The sequence below is a fragment of the Pteronotus mesoamericanus genome, unplaced genomic scaffold, assembly GCF_021234165.1.
Source record: "Pteronotus mesoamericanus isolate MK-2021 breed Mesoamerican mustached bat unplaced genomic scaffold, CSHL_Meso_final contig_33, whole genome shotgun sequence".
Taxonomy (NCBI): domain Eukaryota; kingdom Metazoa; phylum Chordata; class Mammalia; order Chiroptera; family Mormoopidae; genus Pteronotus; species Pteronotus mesoamericanus.
In genome coordinates, this window is record NW_026555135.1 from 2,355,441 (window position 1) to 2,378,739 (window position 23,299).

At 38.3% G+C, this 23,299-nt stretch overlaps 1 protein-coding gene and 1 pseudogene across 2 annotated transcripts in view; both read left to right on the forward strand.

The window, feature by feature from the left end:
* The first annotated feature begins 2,862 nt into the window (after window positions 1-2,862).
* The window catches only part of POLD3 (DNA polymerase delta 3, accessory subunit), a 48,080-nt gene continuing 27,643 nt past the window's right edge, over window positions 2,863-23,299 (forward strand). For both annotated transcript variants that reach the window (XM_054576267.1, XM_054576268.1), the window contains exons 1-5: window positions 2,863-3,039; window positions 4,221-4,276; window positions 12,266-12,368; window positions 21,633-21,672; window positions 22,916-23,048. In XM_054576267.1, coding sequence (XP_054432242.1) covers window positions 2,980-3,039; window positions 4,221-4,276; window positions 12,266-12,368; window positions 21,633-21,672; window positions 22,916-23,048 — 392 coding nt within the window. In that variant the 5' untranslated portion in view covers window positions 2,863-2,979. The remainder of the gene's footprint in view (window positions 3,040-4,220; window positions 4,277-12,265; window positions 12,369-21,632; window positions 21,673-22,915; window positions 23,049-23,299) is intronic.
* LOC129072748 (40S ribosomal protein S8-like) lies at window positions 16,929-17,602 on the forward strand (annotated as a pseudogene).

Sequence of the window (23,299 nt, forward strand, 5' to 3'; positions counted from 1 at the left end):
TAGAAAATAGAGTAGCCAAAGAACTTACACACCTGACCCATGGCCATGAACAATGGTGTGGGGATAGTCTGAAGGAATGGGGGGTACTGGGCAGAGGGGGGCAAAGGGGAAAAAACAGGACAACTGTAATAGCATAATCAATAAAATATGATTTTAAAAAATTTAATAGGGTAAGATTAAACTCATTCTTTCTTGCACCTGTACCTATTTTCAATTTTCCTGGTTTGAGAAGACTTGGTGCAGTAATTAAGATTCCTTAAATGATCACTTTTCTTAAACTATTTATTGGTGCGAACATACATACAGAAAACTATGTGTATCAAAAGGGTACAATTCAAATCATTTTCACAAACTCAACACACCATGAGACCAGCACCCAGATCTAGAACCAGAACATTATCCTTTTCTCAGAAACCTTCCAGTTTCTACCATCCCGAGGGTAACTGCTAATCCAGCCTCTAAAAGTCATGCAATCTTTCAATGTTGGCATATCTAGGACCATGTTGGCCAGGTGCTCTATATTGTATTATCTGCTCCATTTTATATGGGAGGTAGTATCAACTCTCTGGTCAGTTAGTTATCTTGACTTATATCCCACTCCTGATAAGAAATAAGAGGGCCAATCCCAGCAGTACCTCTTAACCTAAAAATCCATGTCTCCTCTCTTAAGACACAGTAATATAGTCTCTAAAATTGGGCAAACATAATCTGTTTGCAGAGTTGTTGTGAGGATTAAATGAAACCTCACTCTCAAAGCACCCAATACAGTGTAGTGTACCTGGTTTTAGTAGTGTATAGCTGACTGTTATTGATTTTTATTGTGTGCAGTCAGGATGTGAGGGTTTTATGTATATTATTTATAACCCTGGCCAAATAGAATTCTTTGATTTTCTCATCTACTCTCTCAACCTTCTAATTAGCAGTATTCAAAGGCATCATCATTTACCTAAAAATTTAGGTTTCAAATCTAGGCATTTTTCTTGATTCCTATCTTTCCTACATTCCACTCATCTAATTTGCCAGCAGGTTTTGCAAACTCTAAGAAAGAAAAGCCAAGCCACTAGGCTCTCTCAATACTTACTATCATTATCCTATTTTAAGCTGCTACCATCCGTCACTTAGATATCCTCACAAGAATGTAAGCTTGTGAACAGGATCCCTGTGTTATTGATTGCAGCTGTATGCCCAGCACTCCAGTACCCAGAACAGTGCCAACAGTGCCTGGCTCTTAGGCTTTTGCTAAATTATATCTTGAATGAATACACATTGCAATAAACCTTTGAAATGCGTACTACTATTATTTTCATCTTATATTGGGTTGGCCATAATGTTCATTTAATTTTTTCCATGCAATTACTCTAAGAGTGCTTAGTTTTAACTTCATTCAGAACAAATTTGTTAGATTGTATTGTGAAAGCTGTCATATCAATGTGCATTTTTAAAAAATTTACCAAAATTTGTGAATTTTTGTGCAGTAATTTTAATATGGAAGATGGAAGAAAATATGCAACATTTTTGGCATATTATGCAGTATTATTTCAAGGAAGGTAAAAGTGCAACTGAAATGCAAAAGAAGATCTGTGCAGTGTGTGGAGAAGGTGCTGTGACTAACAGAAGATGTCAAAAGTGGTTTGTGAAGTTTCTTGTGAAGTATTGACATTTTGGCCAAATAATTCTTTGCTGTGGAGCTGTCTAATACATTGGAAGATGTTTAGCAGCAGCCCTGGCCTCTACCTTCTAGAAGCCAATAGAGGGAGATAGCTGACATACTCAGAATATCCAAACCAATGAAGTTATTGGTGAAAATGAAAAATGTGTTTTTTACTTTATGGAAACAACTAAATGGACTTTTTGGTCAACCCAATAGATAGGAAAATAGGCTTGCAGTGGTTAAGTAACTTACTTAGAGTTACAACAACTCTATTTGGAAATATCCAAATCAGGACTCAGTTTCAGGGTCGAACTCTAGAGCCTGCTAAATTATCCAGTACGCTGCTCTATTGAACTACACTGGCTTACGCTGAAGCCATTTTTTCTTTCTTTTTTTTTTTTTTAAGAGAAAGATGGAGGAGATGTTAATTTGTTGTTCTGCTTACTTATGCATTCATTGGTTTATTTTCCTATGTGCCTTGATGGGGCAAACCCAGAACGCTGGTGGGTGGGAAAGATGCTGTAACCAACTGATCTATGCAGACCTGAAGTTAATTATTAAGATATTTTTGGCCGATAGTAAAAGAAATTTTAGTTCAAATTCCTCAACCTGAAAACTTTCTGTTGGAATAAGGTTAACATGCCCCTTCACACACAGCCTTGGAGGGACAGGGTGAGTTGGGTTCTCCCAAGTCTTATCTCTTCATTGGCCTCTTCTCCCAACATTTCAGCCATAATTAACTGTCTTCTCGTCCCAGCAAATGCCCCTACCTCTATGGAACCACTGCCCCTCTCCCATTCCCTCTGGAAAACCTTCCCTAACTTCTGAATTCTAAGGGATTATAAAAAGCAGTATTTTATCTCAGCTGGCATCACTCGACTAAAATTACTTCTTTGTTGTTCACTGCTGTGTCCCCAGTGCCTAAGAAGTGCCTGGAATAGGTACTTGATAAATACTTGTTTAATAAAGATAGGAAAGGGCAGGGATTATTTTATCAATTTTCAGGTGGAAAGGCTTTGGCTCCTAGAGATGAGATATTTCGCCCTGGGTCAGGTACACTGACCGGCCCAAGGATCCACAGACAGCCCTTCCTGCCCACGCCCACTCTCCTAGTTCCTCTCCCGCCCACTAGCTCCCACGAGCTCCGCCTACCTCGGCCTACACCATCTCTAAAACTAGTTTGACCCTTGCGCGGCCGCCGTAGTGCGTCGTCTCCGTTGCCGTGGGAAACGACCCTGGACCTGGGAGGAAAGACGTTTCCCGCCGGCGGGAGTTGCGTTTGTGTCGGCTTGGGGAGCTCGGGCTGCAGGGCCCGGCGCCGCAGCATCATGGCAGACCAGTTTTATCTGGAAAATATAGACGAGTTCGTCATGGACCAAAACAAGATCGTGAGGAGCTAGGACTGGGGAACGCGGGCGTCCGACTGGGGTCCTAGGCCCGGCGAGGGCGGCAGGGTCCTTGACCCTTCTGCGTGTGTCTCGTGGGGACTGGCTGAGGGAGATAGGTGCCCACCCCACGTACCCCAAGGCGAACGTGAACTCGCCGTGAGGTCTTCCAGTGCGCACGCAAGTCCTTCTTTGGTTTGGCGTGCTCAGCACTGTGCACAGAGTAGGAGGGAGTGGCAGTGGCTGTTAATATTGCTAAGGCGTCTCTACATAGGGCTAGTGGTTTTCGTTTAAGGCCCCAAACTTACAGCTGGGGAAATTGAAACCGGGATTAAGTGACAAGCTGTTTAACTTCCCCACAGCGAGTTTCCTTTCGCTGGAAATTTGGCGCTGATGCAGGCTTGACCTGCTTCACGGGGGTGGAGTCATGATGAAGTGAGAATGAGTGTGAGTGCACTTGGCAAATGGTGATGATGGCCTACTGTAAGGGATAGGCAGTGTTCCAACCTAGGTTCATCTCTTTTGCTAATGTTTTCTTACATATCACACTGCCTGTGCCTAACCCATGTAGCACTTCCAGTTATTGGAAAATCAACATTTGTAATTGGAAGACTTTGAGAGAAGAGTGACAGGAGGGTTCAAGGAAAGGTTGAAGGAAGATCTAGTCTTGAGGCCAGGAGTTCTCAATCTAACCTCTGATACAGTAATCGTCAGCCTCCTTCATTCCCAGACCCCTGCACCACCTGTGCCTTTAATGTTTGTATGGCTGCAACTTTGAAGTTTTTCTGGGTCATACACTTCAAAGTAAGCTAGCTTATGGGTGAATTTTGGGATAATTTTCAGTGGTGGCCCTCAAAAAGGACAGAACGTGGAGAAAAAAAAAAAGGCCTGAGTAAAACAAGGAGTGTGAGGAAAGTGAGAACTTTTTCTTTGATGCATAGTCAACCTTACTTTTTAGATTCTTTGCATTAATTGGTCTGTGAAACAAACATTTTAGTATTTGTAAAATAGGTATCTCAGTCCTGCCTGCCCAGATAGGTGGTTCTTGGCAAAACTGGGGTGGCATGTATTGTCATTTACAGTGCATAATCATCTAGGACTAGGACTCTTTCGGAGCCCTTAGAACTGAGCTGCACTCTGAAGTGATCTAATAAAATGTTTAAAAAAATTCCTTCTTTTTGCAGGTGACATACAAATGGCTGAGCTATACGCTAGGAGTTCATGTTAACCAGGCCAAACAGTAAGTCCGATTTACAACTAATTTTAATCACATTGGCATTTTTTTGTTTGTTTTTCTTTGTTTATAGATAGCCTCTAGGTCAGAACAATTATTTCCCTGGGAAATTGGAAGAATACTATTTGTACTACTTTTGTCTATTATTTAGGAGATAGGTAAACTTGGTGTAAAAATGTGTAGTAGTACATTTACTGGATTTATTTGTAGTCTTGCCCTCTGTTAACATCACTTTGTTCTTTCAGATTTATCAAATGGGTTAGCCATTCTTATTCACATCTCAGATCTATATGTCTTTTATCTTACATCTTCATTGCAATTTCACACATGCTCAAATGCTCCTTAGGCCCATCTCTGGGTGTTACTGAAATACCTCCATAATGAGGTCAACAGGTGTTTGATGCAAACCGTATAACAGTGTAAGAGAGGGGAGAACCTTTCAAGTGAAACTAAGAAATGTTTAGAATGGTGCAGAGCATTACCTTTCTCGAGTTTTGCCATATCACCTCTTATTGCTGAAAAGGAAAAAAAGCAAGCTTTTGAATTAACTTCGAAATTTCTTGACCTGCACATGTGCAGATGTTGTCTGTATCGTAAAGGGAAGAATTGGTGAACAGGCTGAGGACACATATGTTGAGTTAAATACTCATTTGGTTTATTTTATCCCTGAAGGTGGTCTGATTTTTCCTTATTCCTTGAGTCACAGGAACTTTCTTTAAGTGGTAGGAACATTCCATGAATCTTAGAAATTCCCTGATCCCTGGAGTGGGTTGATTTGGCTTTATTTGAGTTGCTTTTTGACAGTTCTAGGAGTCTGATTTTGACCAGATGTTTATGTCTCCAAAATGTAAACTCTTGGCCCAGGGATGTATTGGGACTGATTTTGATTATCTGAGATTGCTGTTGCTAAAGTCAGCCCTATCCCAAACCAAGAGGTTCAGGTAATTTTGGGAATGGACACCTGTAAGAGTCATTATTTGTTGTGGTTACAGATGTTTAAATATGAAATGAGGTAATTATTACTATATAACCTTGCTGGGGTTTGAAGATGCATATTGGAGAGGAAATAAAGTTGCCTGCAATTTTACTGTAGCTAACCGTATTACCTGTAATTTTTATAGAATTAACACACTGTCTTGCCCCTGCCTGTCTACCAACTTCAACCCACACCGCTGTCCTATCTCTCTTACACTTTAGCCATATTTGTCTCTCTGTTCCTCAAATATGCCAGGCCCATTGTCACCCTAGGACATTTGCACCATTCCTTCTGCCTAGAATGCTGTCCCAGCTGTCATCATTCTTCAGGTTTCAGCTCAAATTTCACACATTACTTCCTGGAACAGCCCTCCCCTAATGCTCTATTTCAGGTATTCCCACTCCTCCCCAACTTGCTGTCATATGTATTTCATATTTAAAAAGAACAAAACCAAAACTTTATTGAGGTAGAATTCACGTACCATCTAATTCACCCACTGAAAATGTATAATTGAGTGGTTTTTAGTACATCCAAAGAGTTGTGCAGCCTTTGCTGCAATTAATTTTAGAACATTTTCATCAACCCCAAAAGGAACCCTGTATCCATTAGCAGTCACTCATCATTTTCCTGCAAGCCTGCTCCCCTTCTCCTAGACCTAGGCAGTTACTAATATATTCTTTGTCTATAGATTTGCTTATTCTGAACATTTCATATAACTGGGATCATGTAATGTATAAACTTGTGTGCTGGTTTCTTGCACTTAGCATGTTTTCATGGTTTGGCCATGTTGTGGCATGTATCATCAGGACAGTAAGTTCTCACTTAATGTCGTCTGAAATGGCTGTTAACATAGTCCATTTGATATAAGAAACAAGAGTTCTTACAGTATGTCATCAATATAATGAAATGACCTGATTTGAGGATCTGCTGTACTTCATTTCTTTTTATGGCTGAATTATTCCATTATATGGTTTTTCTGAGGGCTGCCGTAACAAAGTACTACAAACTTGGTGGTTTAAAATCATGGAAAGGTGGAATGTCTCACAATTCTGGAGGCTGGAAGTCTGAAATTAAGGTGTCAGCTGGGCCGCGCTCTTTGAAACCTGTGGGGAAGAATCCTTTCTTGCCTCTTCTTGGCTTTTGGTTTGCCAGCAATCTTTGGCATTCCTTGGCTTTTAGCTGCATGACCCCAGTCTCTGCCTTTGTTGTCACGTGACATTTGTTGTACCCATGTGTCTGTATCTTCACCTGGCCATTTTGTAAGGATACCAGTTATACTGGATTAGGAGCCCATCCTCTTTCAGTTAACCTCATCTTAACTGATAATATGTGCAAAGATCGCATTTTCAAGGAAGATCACATTCTGAGTGTGACTGGTGGTTAGGAGGTCAACATATCTTTTTGTTGCATATCTTTTTGTTGGGGGGATGCAATTTAACCCAGAATGTATGGATAAATCATATTTTGTTTATCCACTCATCAGCTGATGAACATTTAGGTTGTTTCCACATTTGGGTATTACAAATAATGCCGCTATGAACATCCTTGTGCAGACATGTATTCTCAGTTCTCTTGGGTATGTATCTACAATTGGAATTCCTGGGTCAGATGATAAATGTATATTTAACATTTTGAGGAATTGACAAACTGTTTTCAAAGTGTCTGTGCTACTTTACAATCCCACCAGCAATGTTTGAGGGTTTCAATTTCTCCATATTCTTTTCAACTCTTGATCATCTGCCTTTTTAAAAAAATTTAGCCATCCCAGTGGATATGAAGTAGTATCATCATGGTTTTGATTTGCAGTTCCCTAATGACTAATAACTAATGGTGTTGATCATCTTTTCACATATTTATTAGCCATTTGTATATCTTTGGAGAAATATTCTAATCCTTTACCCATTTTTTTTTTAATTGGGTTATTTGTCTTGTTCATTGTAGAGGTGTGAGAGTTCTTTATGTATTCCAGACACTGGACCCTGATCAGATGTCAGATTTGCAAAAAATTTCTCCCATTCTGTGGGCTGTCTTTGTACTTTGTTGATGGTGTCCTTTGAAATACAAAAGTTTTTATTGTTGAAGAAGTCCAATTTATTCCCCCCCCCCCGTTCCTCGTATTCTTTAATATACTGTCTAGGAAGGCTTTGTCCAACTGAAAGTCAAAATTTGCTTTTGTGTTTTCTTGTAGTTTTAGTTCTTACACCAATAATAATCACTATATTTAAGGCTTCTGCATATTGAGTGCTTGTTAACATGTTAAAAATGCCTCAGTCCTCACAATAAGAATACAATACAGGTTTTAAGTTAGGTGGCTACACAGTGAAAATAACTTACTTCAGCTCCGTGATGTCTCGTGCCTCAGCTGGGAAGCATTAATGGCTGGAGCCCTGTCATCTGTAGACTTCTTTGTTCACGCCTGGCAGTTGATGCTGGGCTGTTGACCAGACATTGCATGAGGTCTATCTCTGTGGCCTGGGCTTCCATCAGAGCACGGTGTGCCTGAGTGGTTGGACTTCTTAAAACAGTAGCTCAGGACTTCAAAAGCTAGTCCTCCAGCACAAGGCAGAAGCTGATTGCCTCAAAAGTCAAACAGTATCATGTCTACTTTATTCTCTTGGTTAAAGTGAACCACTAGCGCTCCCAGATTCAGGGAGGGAGGATGGAGTCCACCTCTCTCTGGGTGGGCATGGAAGAGTTAGTGGGATGGGTGACATTGTTGCAGCCATTTTTGGAAAACACAACACGCCCCAATCATTGTGTCTATAGTGCTTGGCTCCTAATAGGTGCCAATAAATATTTGTCGAATAAAGACTAAGCAGCTGTGGTTGATATTTTCACAAATATTTACCTCACACAATCTGTTTAACGATCCAATGGTGTTATCAACCTCTCTTAACAAATGAAAAAATTGAGACTTGAGTGTCCGGTCAGCTTTTCTTACTTTACCTGTAGTGGATGCATTTATTTATTTAAACATTTGAAATATTTTGATTTTATTTTGTTTTTTAAATTTTTATTGAATTTATTGGGGTGACATTGGTTAATTAAATTATATAGGCTTCAGGTGTACGATTCTATAATACGTCATCTGTACATCTGTCACCATTTAGCCCCCAGTTTCCTTCTCCTACCTCTCCCCACCCCACGTTCCCTCTGGTAATTGGCTTACTCTTGTCTGTGTCTATGAGGTTTTTGTGTGGTGGTTTATGGTTTTTTGTTTTAATCTCCTCCCCTTTTTCACCCAGCCCCCCAACCTCCTGCCCCTCTGGCAGTTGTCAAACCTGTTCTCTGTGTATGTGAGTCTGTTTCTGGTTTGTTTTTTAGTTTATTTTGTTCATTTGATTCCACACATAACTGAAGTCATATGGGACTTGTCTGTCTGTCTCACTGGCTTATTTCTACGTGGAAGCATTTCTTAGTGCCCTGGCGGCACTGTGGTTAGTGACTAAGCATGACTGGTATTGATTTGCTTGGATTCATTGAAGTTTTCTTACTATGATTTACTATAATTTTTATTATATTTTTAGCATTATTTTAGGCTCTGTCATACAACAGCTAACTTGATAGACAAGGTCCTTCCCATCGTTAATTTATACAAGATAATTTCAGGTCGTAAAAATGTTGTGAAGGAATTAAATTGGGTTCGGGAAAGCAGTTAATATGGTAACAAATAACATATACAATGTATTTGTCATGGAGAAAATTATGGATGGAACTTATGGAGAGGGAAAATTAATGAATTAAAATGAGAAGATATAGTTAATCATGTCTGTAGGAAGTGTATCTTATAAAGAGTTCTTATAGGTTGTCTTTTATATTTGAGAATATTTTGCATATTTTGTTGGTAAAATGTTTGATGTAATCAGATAAACATGTCTTAGAGACTCTAAAGGTATGCAGAAATTATTTTTTCAAACAGTTTGTGGAGTTTGACCTCCTGGTTTATATAAATGAACTGGGGATGATTTAAGGAGACAAGTACATAGAGGATGTCTGTGATGACATATGAGTTGTAGATAAATGACTTAGCCAGGAAGCTTGAGAGCATCTTGGGCATGTTACCTGACTGTCATTTCTTCTATTAGCATGGTCCTAACTAGCATAGGTAAACCAAAATGTTCAGGAATTTGTGTTACCTCATCTTTCCTAATGTGATCACTGCATGGAAACACTGAAGAGAACAAGATAGAGCAATCAACAAAAATGCTAAATAGAGCACATTTTGTCCTCCGGGAGCCTATAGCCTAGTAAGGATGGCAGATATATAAACTAAGCAGTTAGAATACAGTGTGGTAAGTGCTAAAATAACAGATACGTGATAGGCTCTGTTACACCTGAGAAGTCAGGGGCGCCCTGCTGGCCTGTGGTTTGAGGGAAGGCTTCACATAGAAGGTGATAATTGAGCTCCTGTGTGGATGAGGAATTAGGTGGATGAGGTCTGAGCAGAGCATTCCAGCCAGGAGGAGGGCATACAAAGGAGCAAGGGGACCTGCAGAATGTTTCATAAGGCCACAAATAGTGTGAGTGAGTGTGAGAGAATCGTGAGCGATACGGAGGATCAGAACAAGAAGGGTCTTACATGTCATTGCTAGGGAGTTGGAGTTGATCCTTAGGGAATGGGGTGCTACTGAAATTTTTTGAATAAAGAATGATACTTCAGACAAGAATATCCACTACCTTTCAACATCATGTAGTGACTAATAGGCACCTCAGACTTAACATGCCCTAAAAGCTAACTACTGATTTCTACCCCCAATACCTACTTCTCCTGTTTTTCCCCATCTCAGTGAATGACTTTATTCTTTGAGTTGGTTAGTTCAGTTGTCCATAACTCCTTTTTCTCTCATACCCCACAATCAGTCCATCAGCAAATACTGTTGTTTCTCCCTTTAAATTCTCCCAAAATTCATCCACTAATTTATACTTCCATTGCGACCACTCAAGTCTGAGCCACCATCATCTCTAGCCTGATGACTGCAGTAGCCTTCTAACTGGTCTCCCTGCTTCCTCACTGACCCGCTGGCAGTATATTTTGCACACAGCAGTCAGACACCCTTCTAAAAGGTGAGGTCATGGTATTTCTGCTCTAGATCTTCTGATGACTTAACTTGCTTCAAGTTCTACTTAGGGCCGCAAAGCCAATGTCTGGCACTTGGCGCTCTCTGCCACCACTATTCTTCCTTATTCTGGTTCAGCGCACTTGCCTCCTTTCTGTTCTTCATACCTGGCCTATATTCTTGCCTCAGGACCTTTGCATTTGCTATTCCCTCTGCCTGGAACATTATTTCCCAAGCCACAGCGGTGGCTTCCTCACTTCCTGCAGGACTCTGCTCATGAGGCCTTCCCTAATCACCTTATAGAAAATAGCAAAACTTCTCAGACACTCTCTATTCTTACTTTCCCCTCCATAGATCTACTACCATTTAACATATATGTACTTACTCATTTGTCTTTCTTTTCTGTAATGTAAGCTCTAAAAGTTTAGGGACTTTGCTTTGTTCATTGTTCTCTCCTTAAGGCATAAAACATAAAGTAGTCACTCAGTAAAACTTTGCTGACTTACTGACTTGATTTGCATTTTTAACACTTTTACAGTGGCAGCCTTGTGGATGACGAAGGGGAGTGGGGTGCAGAATTGACACTTGGAACTTACGTAGTCCAGTCAAGAGGTTTGAAGGGCATGGAGTCAAGAATTACTTGGGAGGGAGAACTGACTATATTTGGCAACTCACTGGATAGGGAGAAGTGAGGGATAATGACTCGCAGATTTCTGGCTTGGGTGGTTTGGGCAGATGTTGTTGTCAAGAGTAAGTGAAGCCAGGGGGATGAATGAAATAGACCGACCATCTGGTTTGTCCAGGACTGTCGGTTTTAGCACCAAAAGTCCATGTCTCAGGAAACCTCTGAAATCCAGGCAAACTGAGATGGTTTGTCACTCTAATATATAAAGTGAAAAGATAGCTAAAGACAGAACCCTACCTGTTACAGAACAGGAGGTAATCAAGTTTGTGCAGGAAATGGAGCAGGGACAGTTAGCCAGGTAGCAGGAGACTCAGTGGGGCACAGGATCATGGAAGCTAAGAGAGCAGATGCTTCAAGGAGAGTGGTCAACAATGTACGTTGAATTTCTGTTCACATTTTTGAGTTTCTAGCTTTCCTTGGCAGAAGTATGACATGTTATAGAGACTCAGTATATATTTCTTGAAATAAAAAATACAAATGATATGTCTCTTGCTGTTTTTTGTTACTCTGTAAGTTACGGAGGGGGACCAACCTCTGATGCTTGCTCCATCATAAAGATAAAAATGAATTTAGGGATGTTACTAAAAGCAACATTATTTCTACATCCAGTGTTTGGCATCCTCAGTTAATGAATACCCTGAATACTGGGCAGTGGGTGTAAGCTGCTGTGTTGTGCAGTTCTAAAACAGCATTGAATCTGAGTGATCATAAAATGAATTTCAAAGCTGGACATTTGTGATCATGAACTTAGTGGTTCTTGATGTTTTGGAACCCTTTTGAGAAACTATTAAAAACCCTGAACTGTTGCTCTGCGGAAAAGCACAGATACATTTTACTTACGATTTTGGGGATGGAGGGTTATAAATGGCCACATAAATCCCATGGTGAAAGAATCACTAATCTATCTAGTACAGCCCTCCCATTTTATACTTCAGGATATTGAGAGGCCTAGAAAAATGAACTTATCCAGGATCACATAGTGACTGAACTTATTCTTGGTTGAGTGTTCTATTCATTTTATGTTACTGTTTTATTGCAGGTTCACTCCTTCTGGGCCTATTACTAGATTTCTTTTATTTCAGTTATGACCTGGGTCATTGTGCCATCTCAGTAAGTTGACCTCAACTTAACTGTCTGTCCATAGACTGAGTAAAAATTATGTAGGAAATTTGATGAACTACCAGATTTAATATACCTATATTTTAAGTCACAAATTAAGAGTTGATGAGGTAACAAACTCTTAATAATGACTTTCTTGTGCCTTTTGTTTGGAACAGGATGCTGTATGATTATGTTGAAAGGAAGCGAAAGGAAAATTCAGGAGCCCAACTGCATGTCACCTACTTAGTGTCTGGCAGCCTTGTTCAGAATGGATACTCTGTAAGTTCTCAGAATCTTATAATAAGCTTAAATATGTTTGAGCTATAAACTCTTAAATAACAACATGGGAGTGGGAGAACACTAGATTTAGTACTATGGAAGTTTTAAAAAGCTATCTTGCCCTGGCTGTTCTGTGGCTCAGTTGGTTGGAGCGTCGTCCTGTAAACCAAAACGTTGTGGGTTTAATTCCTGGTCAGAACACATGCCTATTTTGCAGGTTCAGTCCTGGATCGAGGGGTATACAAGTGGCAGCCAGTCAATGATTCTCTTTTGCATCTCTGTTTCTCTCCCTCTCTCTTTCTCTCCTTTCCCCTCTCTAAAAATCACTAAGCATGTCCTTGGGTGAGGATTTAAAAAAAAAAAAAAGGCTACCTGAAGATGATTATTTGAATTTTTAGACTTAACCTAAAAGTCTTGAGAAGTTTCGGCAATATCTTGGCTGTGATGCAGAGACTGTAGCATTTTTATGCAACTTTCCTACACAGCAAGGCATTAGGAGACTGCTTCTGTTACTACTCTTTTATTCTCTTGAAGATGTATAGGGAAAATGGTTAGTTTCCATCCTGTTCAAATGTCAAGTCACACACTTAGTTGTTCAGAAAGTATAATTTTATTTACTTATTTTTAGCTGAAGTTGATTTTAATTTGAGCATTCATTTTAGTAGGCTTATGTCTGAGTGGCTGAAGGATGGGTTGGGAGGGACCTGAGAATGCAGTGACATGAGTTGATAACATCTTTATTTTCATGCGTCTTTTCCGGTCTGCTATTGGTCACCCCTCAACTCAGATCCCTGCCGATGATCATTTTCATCCTCCTGACCACAGTGCTTTCTCAGGTCTGCTGACTTTCTCTTAGCTACTTTCATGTCCCCCTTAGGGACAAAGGGATCATTCTATTCCCGTGACTTGGGAAGCTCTGCTGCGATAAATCATTCCTTCTGCACCAGACAAATCCTTGGGAACTTTGATAATTCCTCCTCTCTGGCGTCGTCCTGGAAATAAGGCACAAAAATTTTCTCTGTTCTCACTTCCCCAAACCTCTGATTTAAAGGTTCTTTTGCTCCTACCACCACCACCCCTACAGAACTTAGCCCAACAATCAGGGCTCCTCAGAGACCCACCAATATGTGTGTTCCTCTTCCCTTTGACTTTCCCTCAGACTCATACATTCAGAAGCCCGATTTATCAAATCACTGACTGGATTTGTCATGTAACAATAGAGTCCCAAGCATGTGAGATTTAAAACTATAGTGACAATTGAATAATTAATTTACAAGGAGAAACAAAATTCTTAGGGGGCTCAGATCTTTGTATTCTCCAACCAGTTTCTTTCCTTGTTGGTAAACTATTTGACAAGCCAAGTGATAATCAAGATATTTGCAAGTGTAGAATTAGATGTCATTGTATGTCTGAAACCCAAAATTAAGCAGACCTGATTCATTTACTCTCAGAAATAAACCTGGCACTAGAATTCTCTGTTTGTATGGCTCTTGAATGGATATTGCCGAAGTTTGCATCTGAATGTCCTCCTTCCTTTTGTTTCCAGGGTTAGCGAGCTCCCTTCTGTCTCTTTAGTCAAAGCATTCAGTCTAGTCATAGCCAGTTCTTTACCTGGGAGTCATTGTGTTTCTTGAAAACAATGGGCTTCATTCTTTTTTCTTTGTCACTGAGTTTTTGAGAACCTGAAAGAAAAATTTACATGTTGACATATTTGTAAAATTTTGAATGTTCACACATAATTCTGGAGTAGGGTCCAAGATTAAGAATTTATGTTGTAAGATAAAGGTGTAGATTTTTATTCTAAGCCATATGACGGGGGTTCTTAATTGGGGATTTCACATGGTTCTCAGGATTCAGGGGATTCGGGGATAAACTCCAGGAAGTGGATTCAGACTGTATTCTCTAGTGCATTTTTTGGAGATGATTTTTTAAAATGAGGTGTAACTTCTATCAATTAAAAACTTTCATGCTGTGTCTTCCTTATAAAGGCCTTTTTAGATTTAAGAGGGCATTAATATTCTGTCCATCTTTGTTTAAGCAGCAGAATGCTTTCAACAAAATCTTAGTTAGAACCCTAATATAAAAAAACATATTGAGAGTAGGATTGTTGTGGTTGAAGTGATTGTGAGGGTTTTGGAGCTCTGTGCTCACCCTCCTGGCAGCCCCATGGGACAGCCCTGTGAAACCCTGTAGAACGACTGACCAAGTGTGGATGTTTACCCGTGTTTTTTTCTTAAAGAGAGCCCTCCTATGGAAAGTCAGACTATAAAGCATCATTTCAGGTTTTGTGTTTTTAAATTTCTTTTTTAAGTTTTAAGTGTTTCTAGAAAAAAAGAGATAAATTATAGGATTAGAATGGGTTTACTATACTTTTTATTTTTCCAATGATTGTGATTATTGTAAAGAAATGTTGAATGAAAGTAAAAGCCTCCTAATCTCATCCCAGAGAGTCTTCTAAAGAATTATTGGTTTTATTCCCTTTGTTTTTTTTAGACCATTTTATTTTTAAATTATTTTGATTGTTTATACTATTACACTTGTCCCAGTTTCCCCCCCTTGGCTCTCTCCCCTCCGAGTCCCCTTCCCACAGTCAATCCCAGTACCATTGTTCATGTGCATGGGTGATACATACATGTTTTGCCTAATTCCTTCACCTTCTTTGAACCAGTCCCACTCTCTACCTTCCCCTCTTAGAGCTATCAGTCTTCTCTTCCTTCTTTCTGTTCCTCTGATTCTATTTTGCTCCTTAGTTTCCCAGTTATAAGTGAGATCATATGGTATTTGCCTTTCATTGCCTGGCTTATTTCACTTAACATAATAGTCTCCAGTTTCATCCATGGTGTCACAAAAGGTAAGAATTACTTTTTTTTTTTTTTAAATAGCTGAGTAATATTCCATTGTGTAAATAAATGTCCCGTATTTGTCTTATCTACTCACCTCCTGATGGATACTTGGGCTGCTTCCACATCTTGGTGATTGTAAATAATGCTACAATGAACATAGGGGTGCTTATGGACTTTCAGATTAGTGCCTCAGGGTTCTTCAAATAAATTCTCAAAAGTGGAATTGCTGGGTCATAAGGCAGTTACATTTTTAATTTTTTGAGGTATCCCCACATTGCTTTCCACAGTGGCTGCACCAATTTGCATTCCCACCAACAGTTCACTAGGATTCCCTTTTCTGTAATCTTCGCCAGCCCTTGTTGTTTGTCAATTTATTAACGATAGCCATTTTGGAAGGTGTGAGGTGGTATCTTATTATGTTTTAATTTGCGTCTCTCTGATTGCTAGTGATGTTGAGCAGTTTTTCATATGTCCGTGGGCCACCTGTGTGTCCTCTTGGGAGAAGAGTCTATTTAGATCCTTTGCCCATTTTTATATTGGATTTTTTGTCTTTCTGGTGATGAGTCCTATGAGTTCTTTATGTATTTTGGAGATGTATCCTTGTCTGATGTATCACTACCAAATATGTTCTCCTGTATAGTGGGTTCCCTTTTCATTTTGCTGATGGTTTCTTTAGCTATGTTGAAGCTTTTTAATTTGATGTAGTCCCATTTGTTTATTTTTTCCTTTGTTTTCCTTGCCCTAGGAGATATATCAGCAAACATATTGCTACTCAAGATATCTGAAATTTTACTGCCTATGTTTTCCTCTAGAATTTTTTTTAAAGATTTTATTTGTTTATTTTTAGAAAGAGGGGAAGGGAGGGAGAAAGAGAGGGAGAGAAACATCGATGTGTGGTTGCCTCTTGCATGCCCACTACTCAGGGTTTAGACTACAGCCCAGGCATATGACCTGACTGGGAATCTAACCAACGAACCTTTGGTTTGCAATCTTGCACTCAATTCACTAAGCCACACCTAGGGCTCCTCTGGAGTTTTTATGGTATCACAACTTATATTTAAGTCTTTTATCCATTTTGAGTTTATTCTAGTGTATGGTGTAAGTTGGTGGTGTAATTTCATTTTTTTGCAAGTACTAGTCCAGTTCTCCCAACATCTTTTATTGAAGAGACTTTCTTTACTCCATTGTATGCTCATGGCCCCTTTTTCAAATATTAAATGACCATAAAGATGTGGACTTTTTTCTGGGCTCTATTTTGTTCCATTGATCTGTGTGTCTGTTCTTATGCCAGTACCAGAATGTTTTGATTACAGTGGCCTTGTAGTATAGTTTGATATCAGGTATTGTGATCCCTCCAAATTTTTTCTTCTTTCTCAAGATTGCTGAGGCTATTTGGGGTCTTTTTGGTTCCATATATTTTTTAGACTATTTATTCTGGGTCTCTGAAATATGCCATTGGTATTTTAATAGGAATTGCGTTGAATCTATACATTGCTTTGGGTGGTATGGACATTTTAGTGATGTTAATTCTTCCAGTCCATGAACACAGTATACTCTTCCACTTATTTGTATCTTCCTCAATTTCTTTCTTCAGTGGCCTATAGTGTTCCAAATATAGGTCTTTTACCCCCTTGGTTAAATTTACTTCTAGGTATCTCATATTTTTTTTGTTGCCATAGTAAATGGGATTGTTTTCTTAGTTTCTCTTTTTGATAGTTCATTATTGGTGTATAGAAATGCCATTGGCTCTCTCCAGCCGGCACCAAACCATGGGCACCTCTCGGGACAGCTCGCACAAGTGCCAAAAGACTGGGGGCAAGAGGAAACCCTACAAGAAGTAAAAATATGAGCTGGGGCGCCCCGCTGCCAACACTAAGATTGGCCCCTGTCACATACACACAGTTCACATGCAAGGAGGCAGCAAGAAGAACTGAGCCTTGAGATTGGACGTGGACAACTTCTCCTGGGGTTCAGAGTGTTGTACGCACAAAACAAGGATTGCTGATGTTGTCCACAATACACCCAACAACAAACTAGTCTGTACCAAGAGCCAGTGAAGAACTGCGTCGTGCTCATTGACAGCACACCGTACCAACAGTGGTATGGTACGAATCCTACTAGGCACTGCCCCTGCGGCCACAGGTATGGGGCCAAGCTTACTCCTGAAGAGGAAAAGATCTTAAACAAAAAATGATCAAAAAAATTCAGAAGAAATAAGATGAGAAGAAAAAAGAATGCCAAAATCAGCAGTCTTCCAGAGGAGCAGTTCCAGCAGGGCAAACTTCTTGTGAGTGTCCCTTCAAGACCAGGCCAGTGTGGCCGAGCAGATGGCTCTGTGCTGGAGGGCAAGGAGCTGAGGAAAACTAAGGCCCAGAGAGGCAAATAAATCTTCTTCCCTCCTTTCTTTAAAGTTCATGTTAAAAAAAAATCAAAAGGCTCATGTAATAAAGGTGTTTATTCTTGGGTTTAAAAAAAAAAAAAGAAATGCCACCGATTTCTGAGTATTGACTTTATAGCCTGCTACTTTGCCAAATTCATTTATTAGGTCTAATAATTTTCTGGTAGATTCTATAGGGTTTTCTATGTATACTGTCATGTGATCTGCAGATAATGACAGTTTTACTTCCTCTTTTCCAATTTGATGCCTTTTATTTCTTCTTGTCTGAACACCGTGGCTAGGACCTCCAGTACTGTGTTGAATAAGAGGGGCAAAAGGGGGCATCCTTGTCTTGTTCCTGATCTTAGGGGGAAGCTTTTAGTTTTTGCCCATTGAGCATGATGTTGGCTGTAGATTTTTCATATATGGACTTTATTATCCCTCTGTTCCCACTTTGCTGGGAGATTTTATCATAAATGGGTGCTGGATTTTATCAAATGCTTTTTCTGCCTCTGTTGATAGGATCATGTGATATCCTTCATTTTGTTTATGTGATGTATTACATTTAGTGATTTGCAAATATTGTACCAACCTTGTATCCCAGGGACAAATCCCACTTGGTCATGGTGTATGATCCCTTTAATGTGTTGCTGTATCCGGTTTGCTAGTATTCTGTTGAGGATTTTAACATCACTATTCATCAGGGATATTGACTTACAGTTTTCTTTCTTTGTTGTGTCTTTACCTGGTTTTGGAATACTGGCCTTGTAAAAAAAAGAGTTTGGAGGCCTTCCCTCTTGAATTTTTTGGAATATTTTGAAAAGGGTAAGTGTTAGTTCTTCTTTAAATGTTTGGTAAAATTTGCCTGTGAAGCCAACTGGTCCAGGACTTTTGTTTGCTGGGAGTTTTTTTAATTAGTTGTTATCAATTAGTTGTTCGATTTCATTAGTTGTTATCAATTTATTCAGGTGTTCTGCTCTCTTGATACAGTCTTGGGAGATTGTATGATTCTAGACGTTTATCCATTTTACCCAGGTTGTCCAATTTCTTGGCATATAGTTGTTCATAGTACTTTCTTACAATCCTCTGTATTTCTTTGGTATCTGTTGTTATTTCTCCTCTTTCATTTCTGATTTTATTAATTTGGGTCCTCTTTTTCTTGCTGAATCTAGTTAAAGGTCAGTCAATTTTGTTTATCTTTCAAAGAACCAGCTTCTGGATTCGTTGATCTTTTCAATTGGTTTTGTTTTGTTTTGTTGGTTTTATTTTTTTAGTCTCTAAAAAAATATCATTTATATCTAAATAAATATCATTTATTTCCACTCTGATCTTGATTATTTCCTTTCTTCTCTTCCTTTGCTGCTGTTTTTCTAGTTCTTTCAAGTATAGTGTAAGGTCATTTATTTGAGATTTTTCTACTATAGGTAAACTTGTAATGCTGTGAACTTCCTTCTCAGGACTGCTTACACTGTGTCCCATAGGCTTTGCGTTGTGTATTCATTTTCATTTGTTTCCAGGTACTTTTTGATTTCTTCCTTGATCTCATTGATGACCCATTCATTATTTAATAACATGCAGTTTAGTCTCCATGTATTTGAATGATTTTGAGTTTTTTACTGAGGTTGATTTCTAGTTTCATGCTGTTGTGATCTGAGAAAATGCTTGATATGATTTCAGTTTTCTTGATTTTGTTATTCTTTTGTGTCCTACCATGTGGTCTATCTTTGGGAATGATCCATGTGCATTTGGAAGAATGTGTATTCTGATGCTTTAAAGAATTATTTGAAAAGGAATTCCAAGGGGACATTTGGTTGATTCTGTTTGTGTTAAGAGCTTGTCAGCCTGATCCATCCTTTATGAAGTTCCACATTTGCTTTTTTTCATCTAATGGTTTTAGCTGAGATTGATTTTTATTTTATTATTGCCTAGATCATTAATTTGCAGGGAGTTAAAATAATGGTCATGTTCTACTTCCATTGTTATTTCTGCATATTATTGGCTGGAATTGTTCTGTAAAGAAGAACTTATCATTAACTAGCCATATCTTTCCTTTTTTCTAAACTGCTAGAAAGCTCAAGGGGCTTACCCTCAGCCAGGGTCTGGGCTTGTGGATACTGAACTTTTAACAGGAACCAACTGAATTGGAGCCTTACTCCAGTGTGCATTGTGTTAGGATCTTCAAGCTGGCATTTCCACTGAGCTGTTTTTATGCATTTTCAATATCTCCTGAGGCAGCGTATAACCACACCAAACTCTGGGTTGTCCAGATTTTCTCCTAAGGGTGCCAATCACTATTTTTAGGCCTCTTATTACAAAGTTGCATAGGCTTGAGTGGTTAGTTCCTAATGCTCTTTTTCTCATACACTCTATAATTTTTATTGTATGGCTTTGCAGATGATGTTTTTAAGAATGCTTGTTTTGTTTTTTTAAGAGAAAACACATTATGAAAACACACTAACATTCCCAGTTCAGATTTACAATTAAATTTTTAAAAAAAGTTATTTGATTTTATATTGCGTTTTTCTCTTATTATGTGAGTTTTGGTGGTTCCTGCATTAACATAAATATGTATTTGCTTTAGCCAAATACGTGAGATTTAGAAAAGCAAAACCAATATTTTTACTAATAATATGATTACTGAAAATAGTTTGACGACTTTGTAATTGTTTTTGTCTGTAGGATATATCCTACCAGGAATGTACAATCAACCTATGTTTTAGAATCACTTGACATAATTCCTCTCCGTAGTTAAACCACCAACTAGTTAAATTCAATTTTTTCCCCCTCTTCAAACTTTTAGTTTCCCTCCTTTCCTTTACAGGTAAATTATGCTTTTTATTGGTTTTGTGTTCTTCCATTGTTTTTGTTGCTGTATATATTTTTAATATAAGCAAATATATATTCATATTACCCCCTTTCTTAGATAAAAGTTTTCATACATTACATCCTATACTAGACTCTGCTTGTTTTACTTAACAGTAAATCCTGAGCATCACTCCATGGTAGTTATAGAAATAGTCTATATTCCTTTTTTTTACAGCTACATGATTCTACATTAACAGATATACCTTAGTTTACTCAGCAGTTCCTTATTGATAGTTGTTTATTATTTATAATCTTTGGCTATTAACAAATAGAGCTGCAGTGAATAGCTCAGTGTGTGTGTGTTCTGTATATTTTTGCCAATGTGTTTTAAGGTTACATTCCTAGAAGTAGGGTGTTTATGTACTTTGTTGGGCATTGCCAAATACCTCTCCATTTTTCATTTCCAGCAGCAATGTATGTAAATGTGTTTCCACATAGCAGTTATCATATGTTTCAGAGTTATTTGCATTTCTTTTTCTGTGAACTGTCTGCCTGGTCATATGGCTTGCCCATTTTCCTAAAGGATTGCTAGTTTTTGTTTTCTCTATTTTAGAAGCTGTATATTAACCCTTTGTGATATAATTTGCACGTATTTTTTCCACTTTATCATTTGTTTTGTACTTTGGTTAAAGTTTTTATTTTTATTTTTGTCATCTAAAAGTTGACAGTTATTATGGATTTCTGTTATTTCTGAATTTTGAATTATAATTAGGAAACTTTGTCATTCTCAGATTTTATCAGTTTTTTGAAAAATTCACCCATATTTTCTTATAATGTTTATATGGTTTCCTTCTTTACACTTAGATCTCATATCCATGAAGAATTTGTTGTGTAGTGTGAGAGACATATCCCATTTTTATCGGATTCTATATGATTATACAATAATTCTCATTACATTACCTATTAGAAAGCCCTCTTTCCCTCATACTGATTTGAGATGCTGTGGGTCTTTTTAAAATTGAATTGATATCTATGCTTTATCATTTTCTTTAACCTCATTGAGAAGTTTTAATGTTAGCAAGTTAAAAATGAGTGTAACTATTAAACTGTAACATATATTTTCAGGGCTACTTAATGTTTCTAATTTTACATCCAAGTACAATTGAATTATTGGCTAGGAAACTTGATAATTGCAAGTTGTACTACTTTGACCATTGATGAAGTGTTATTTCCTTACAGTGCCACAAGGTTGCAGTAGTGAGAGAAGATAAATTGGAAGGTAAGTATTTTAGCAATTTAACAAGTTTTTCCTCTTACGGCGTTAATGTAGGTTCAATAAAAAGTCTGCCCCTGACATCTGCATAAAATATATTCGCTGTTAAAGGAATGTATAGTCCTTTTATTAGTAGTTCCTGAAACATTAAAATATGATACTTCATCTGCCTAACTTCCCATTTTTAAGGTCAATAGCTGCTAACATTTATAAAGCACTTTTTTCACAGAATTTCAAAACTCGTGACAGACATGCAAAAACTATTATGAATACCATATGTAGCACCTCAGCAACTGTAAAAAAACAGTAGTCTTTAAATATTGTGTTGTGTTCCTTAACAGTTTTTTTAGGGAGAAAATTTAAGAATGCTTTTTCTAAAGTCAGAAAGATTTAATATTATTTCTAAATTAAATTTATCCACCTGTTTCAAGACTATGTATGCTACTGGTCTATTTTTTAAAAACTGAATTCAAAGGAACTGTGTAACAGTCAGGGTCCATGTGATCTTGGACCTATGTCTCAAGACAAAACCTATACAGTTGTTCTTTATAAAGTCATTTCCTGGGGTCATTTTCTCACAAATTAACTTTGATGTATCCAGGGTGGTGGAATCTTTTTTTCTGAATTCCCACATTGGTAGGCAAAGCAAGATTTATTCATTCAGTTGATATATAGTAAGTATTTACTCTGTGTCAAGCTCTGTGCTAGGCACTAGAGACAGAGACTTGGAATAAGTTAGGCACAGTCCTTTCCTTCATGGAAATGAAAATTTATTCTTGTGACATTCTTACATGTTTTTCCTCTGCACACTTATCTGGTTATCTTATCTGGTTGGTAGTATTTTGTGATAGAGTTGCTTACTCTAAAGTTGTATTACATAAGTGAGCCTTCTCAGATAAAAATTACTTATTCCTTAGTTATATACTGGAGTGTAAGAATCTTCCCTGACTGAAAAAAAAATTAAAGTCATCATCAATCATTCATTAATATTTACTGAGTGTCAACTGGATGAGTGATACTGTCACAGGTACTGTACTTAGCACTGACTCACCACCACCTACCCTGTCATAATGTCCCCGTTGGAGACAGAAGAGGTGATGTTATACTGCATATGTGGCTATTTGGCCTTTTAGAGCTTTTGGACCACTACAGATTGAAAATGGTTTTAATGCAGAAGGGTTTCTTGTTAAAGTCCCCACATGCTATGAAGTTTGTGTATTAACAGACTGCTTTTCCTGTTGACTTGTAGCAGTGAAGTCCAAGCTAGCTGTGACTGCCAGCGTCCATGTGTACAGCATCCAGAAAGCCATGCTAAAGGACAGTGGGCCTCTGTTCAATACCGACTATGACATCCTTAAAAGCAACTTGCAGAACTGCAGCAAGTGAGCGCCTTAATGTTCCTTGTGGGCTTCTTTACGAATTGATTTTGTAAGATGTTTACACAGTGGCTGCCTCTTAAGAGTGAGTGCCAAGTCTAGTAAAACCCCATTTATCTTGCAGTAAGACACATGCCTGGTTTTATTAGTACATCATAAGGTGAAAAATAGCAGCCACAACCCATATTGAAAACCCCAGTGGACTCCCCATAAATCTCTTTCTCATGAATTTATCCTGTCACAGCCACCAGAAATGT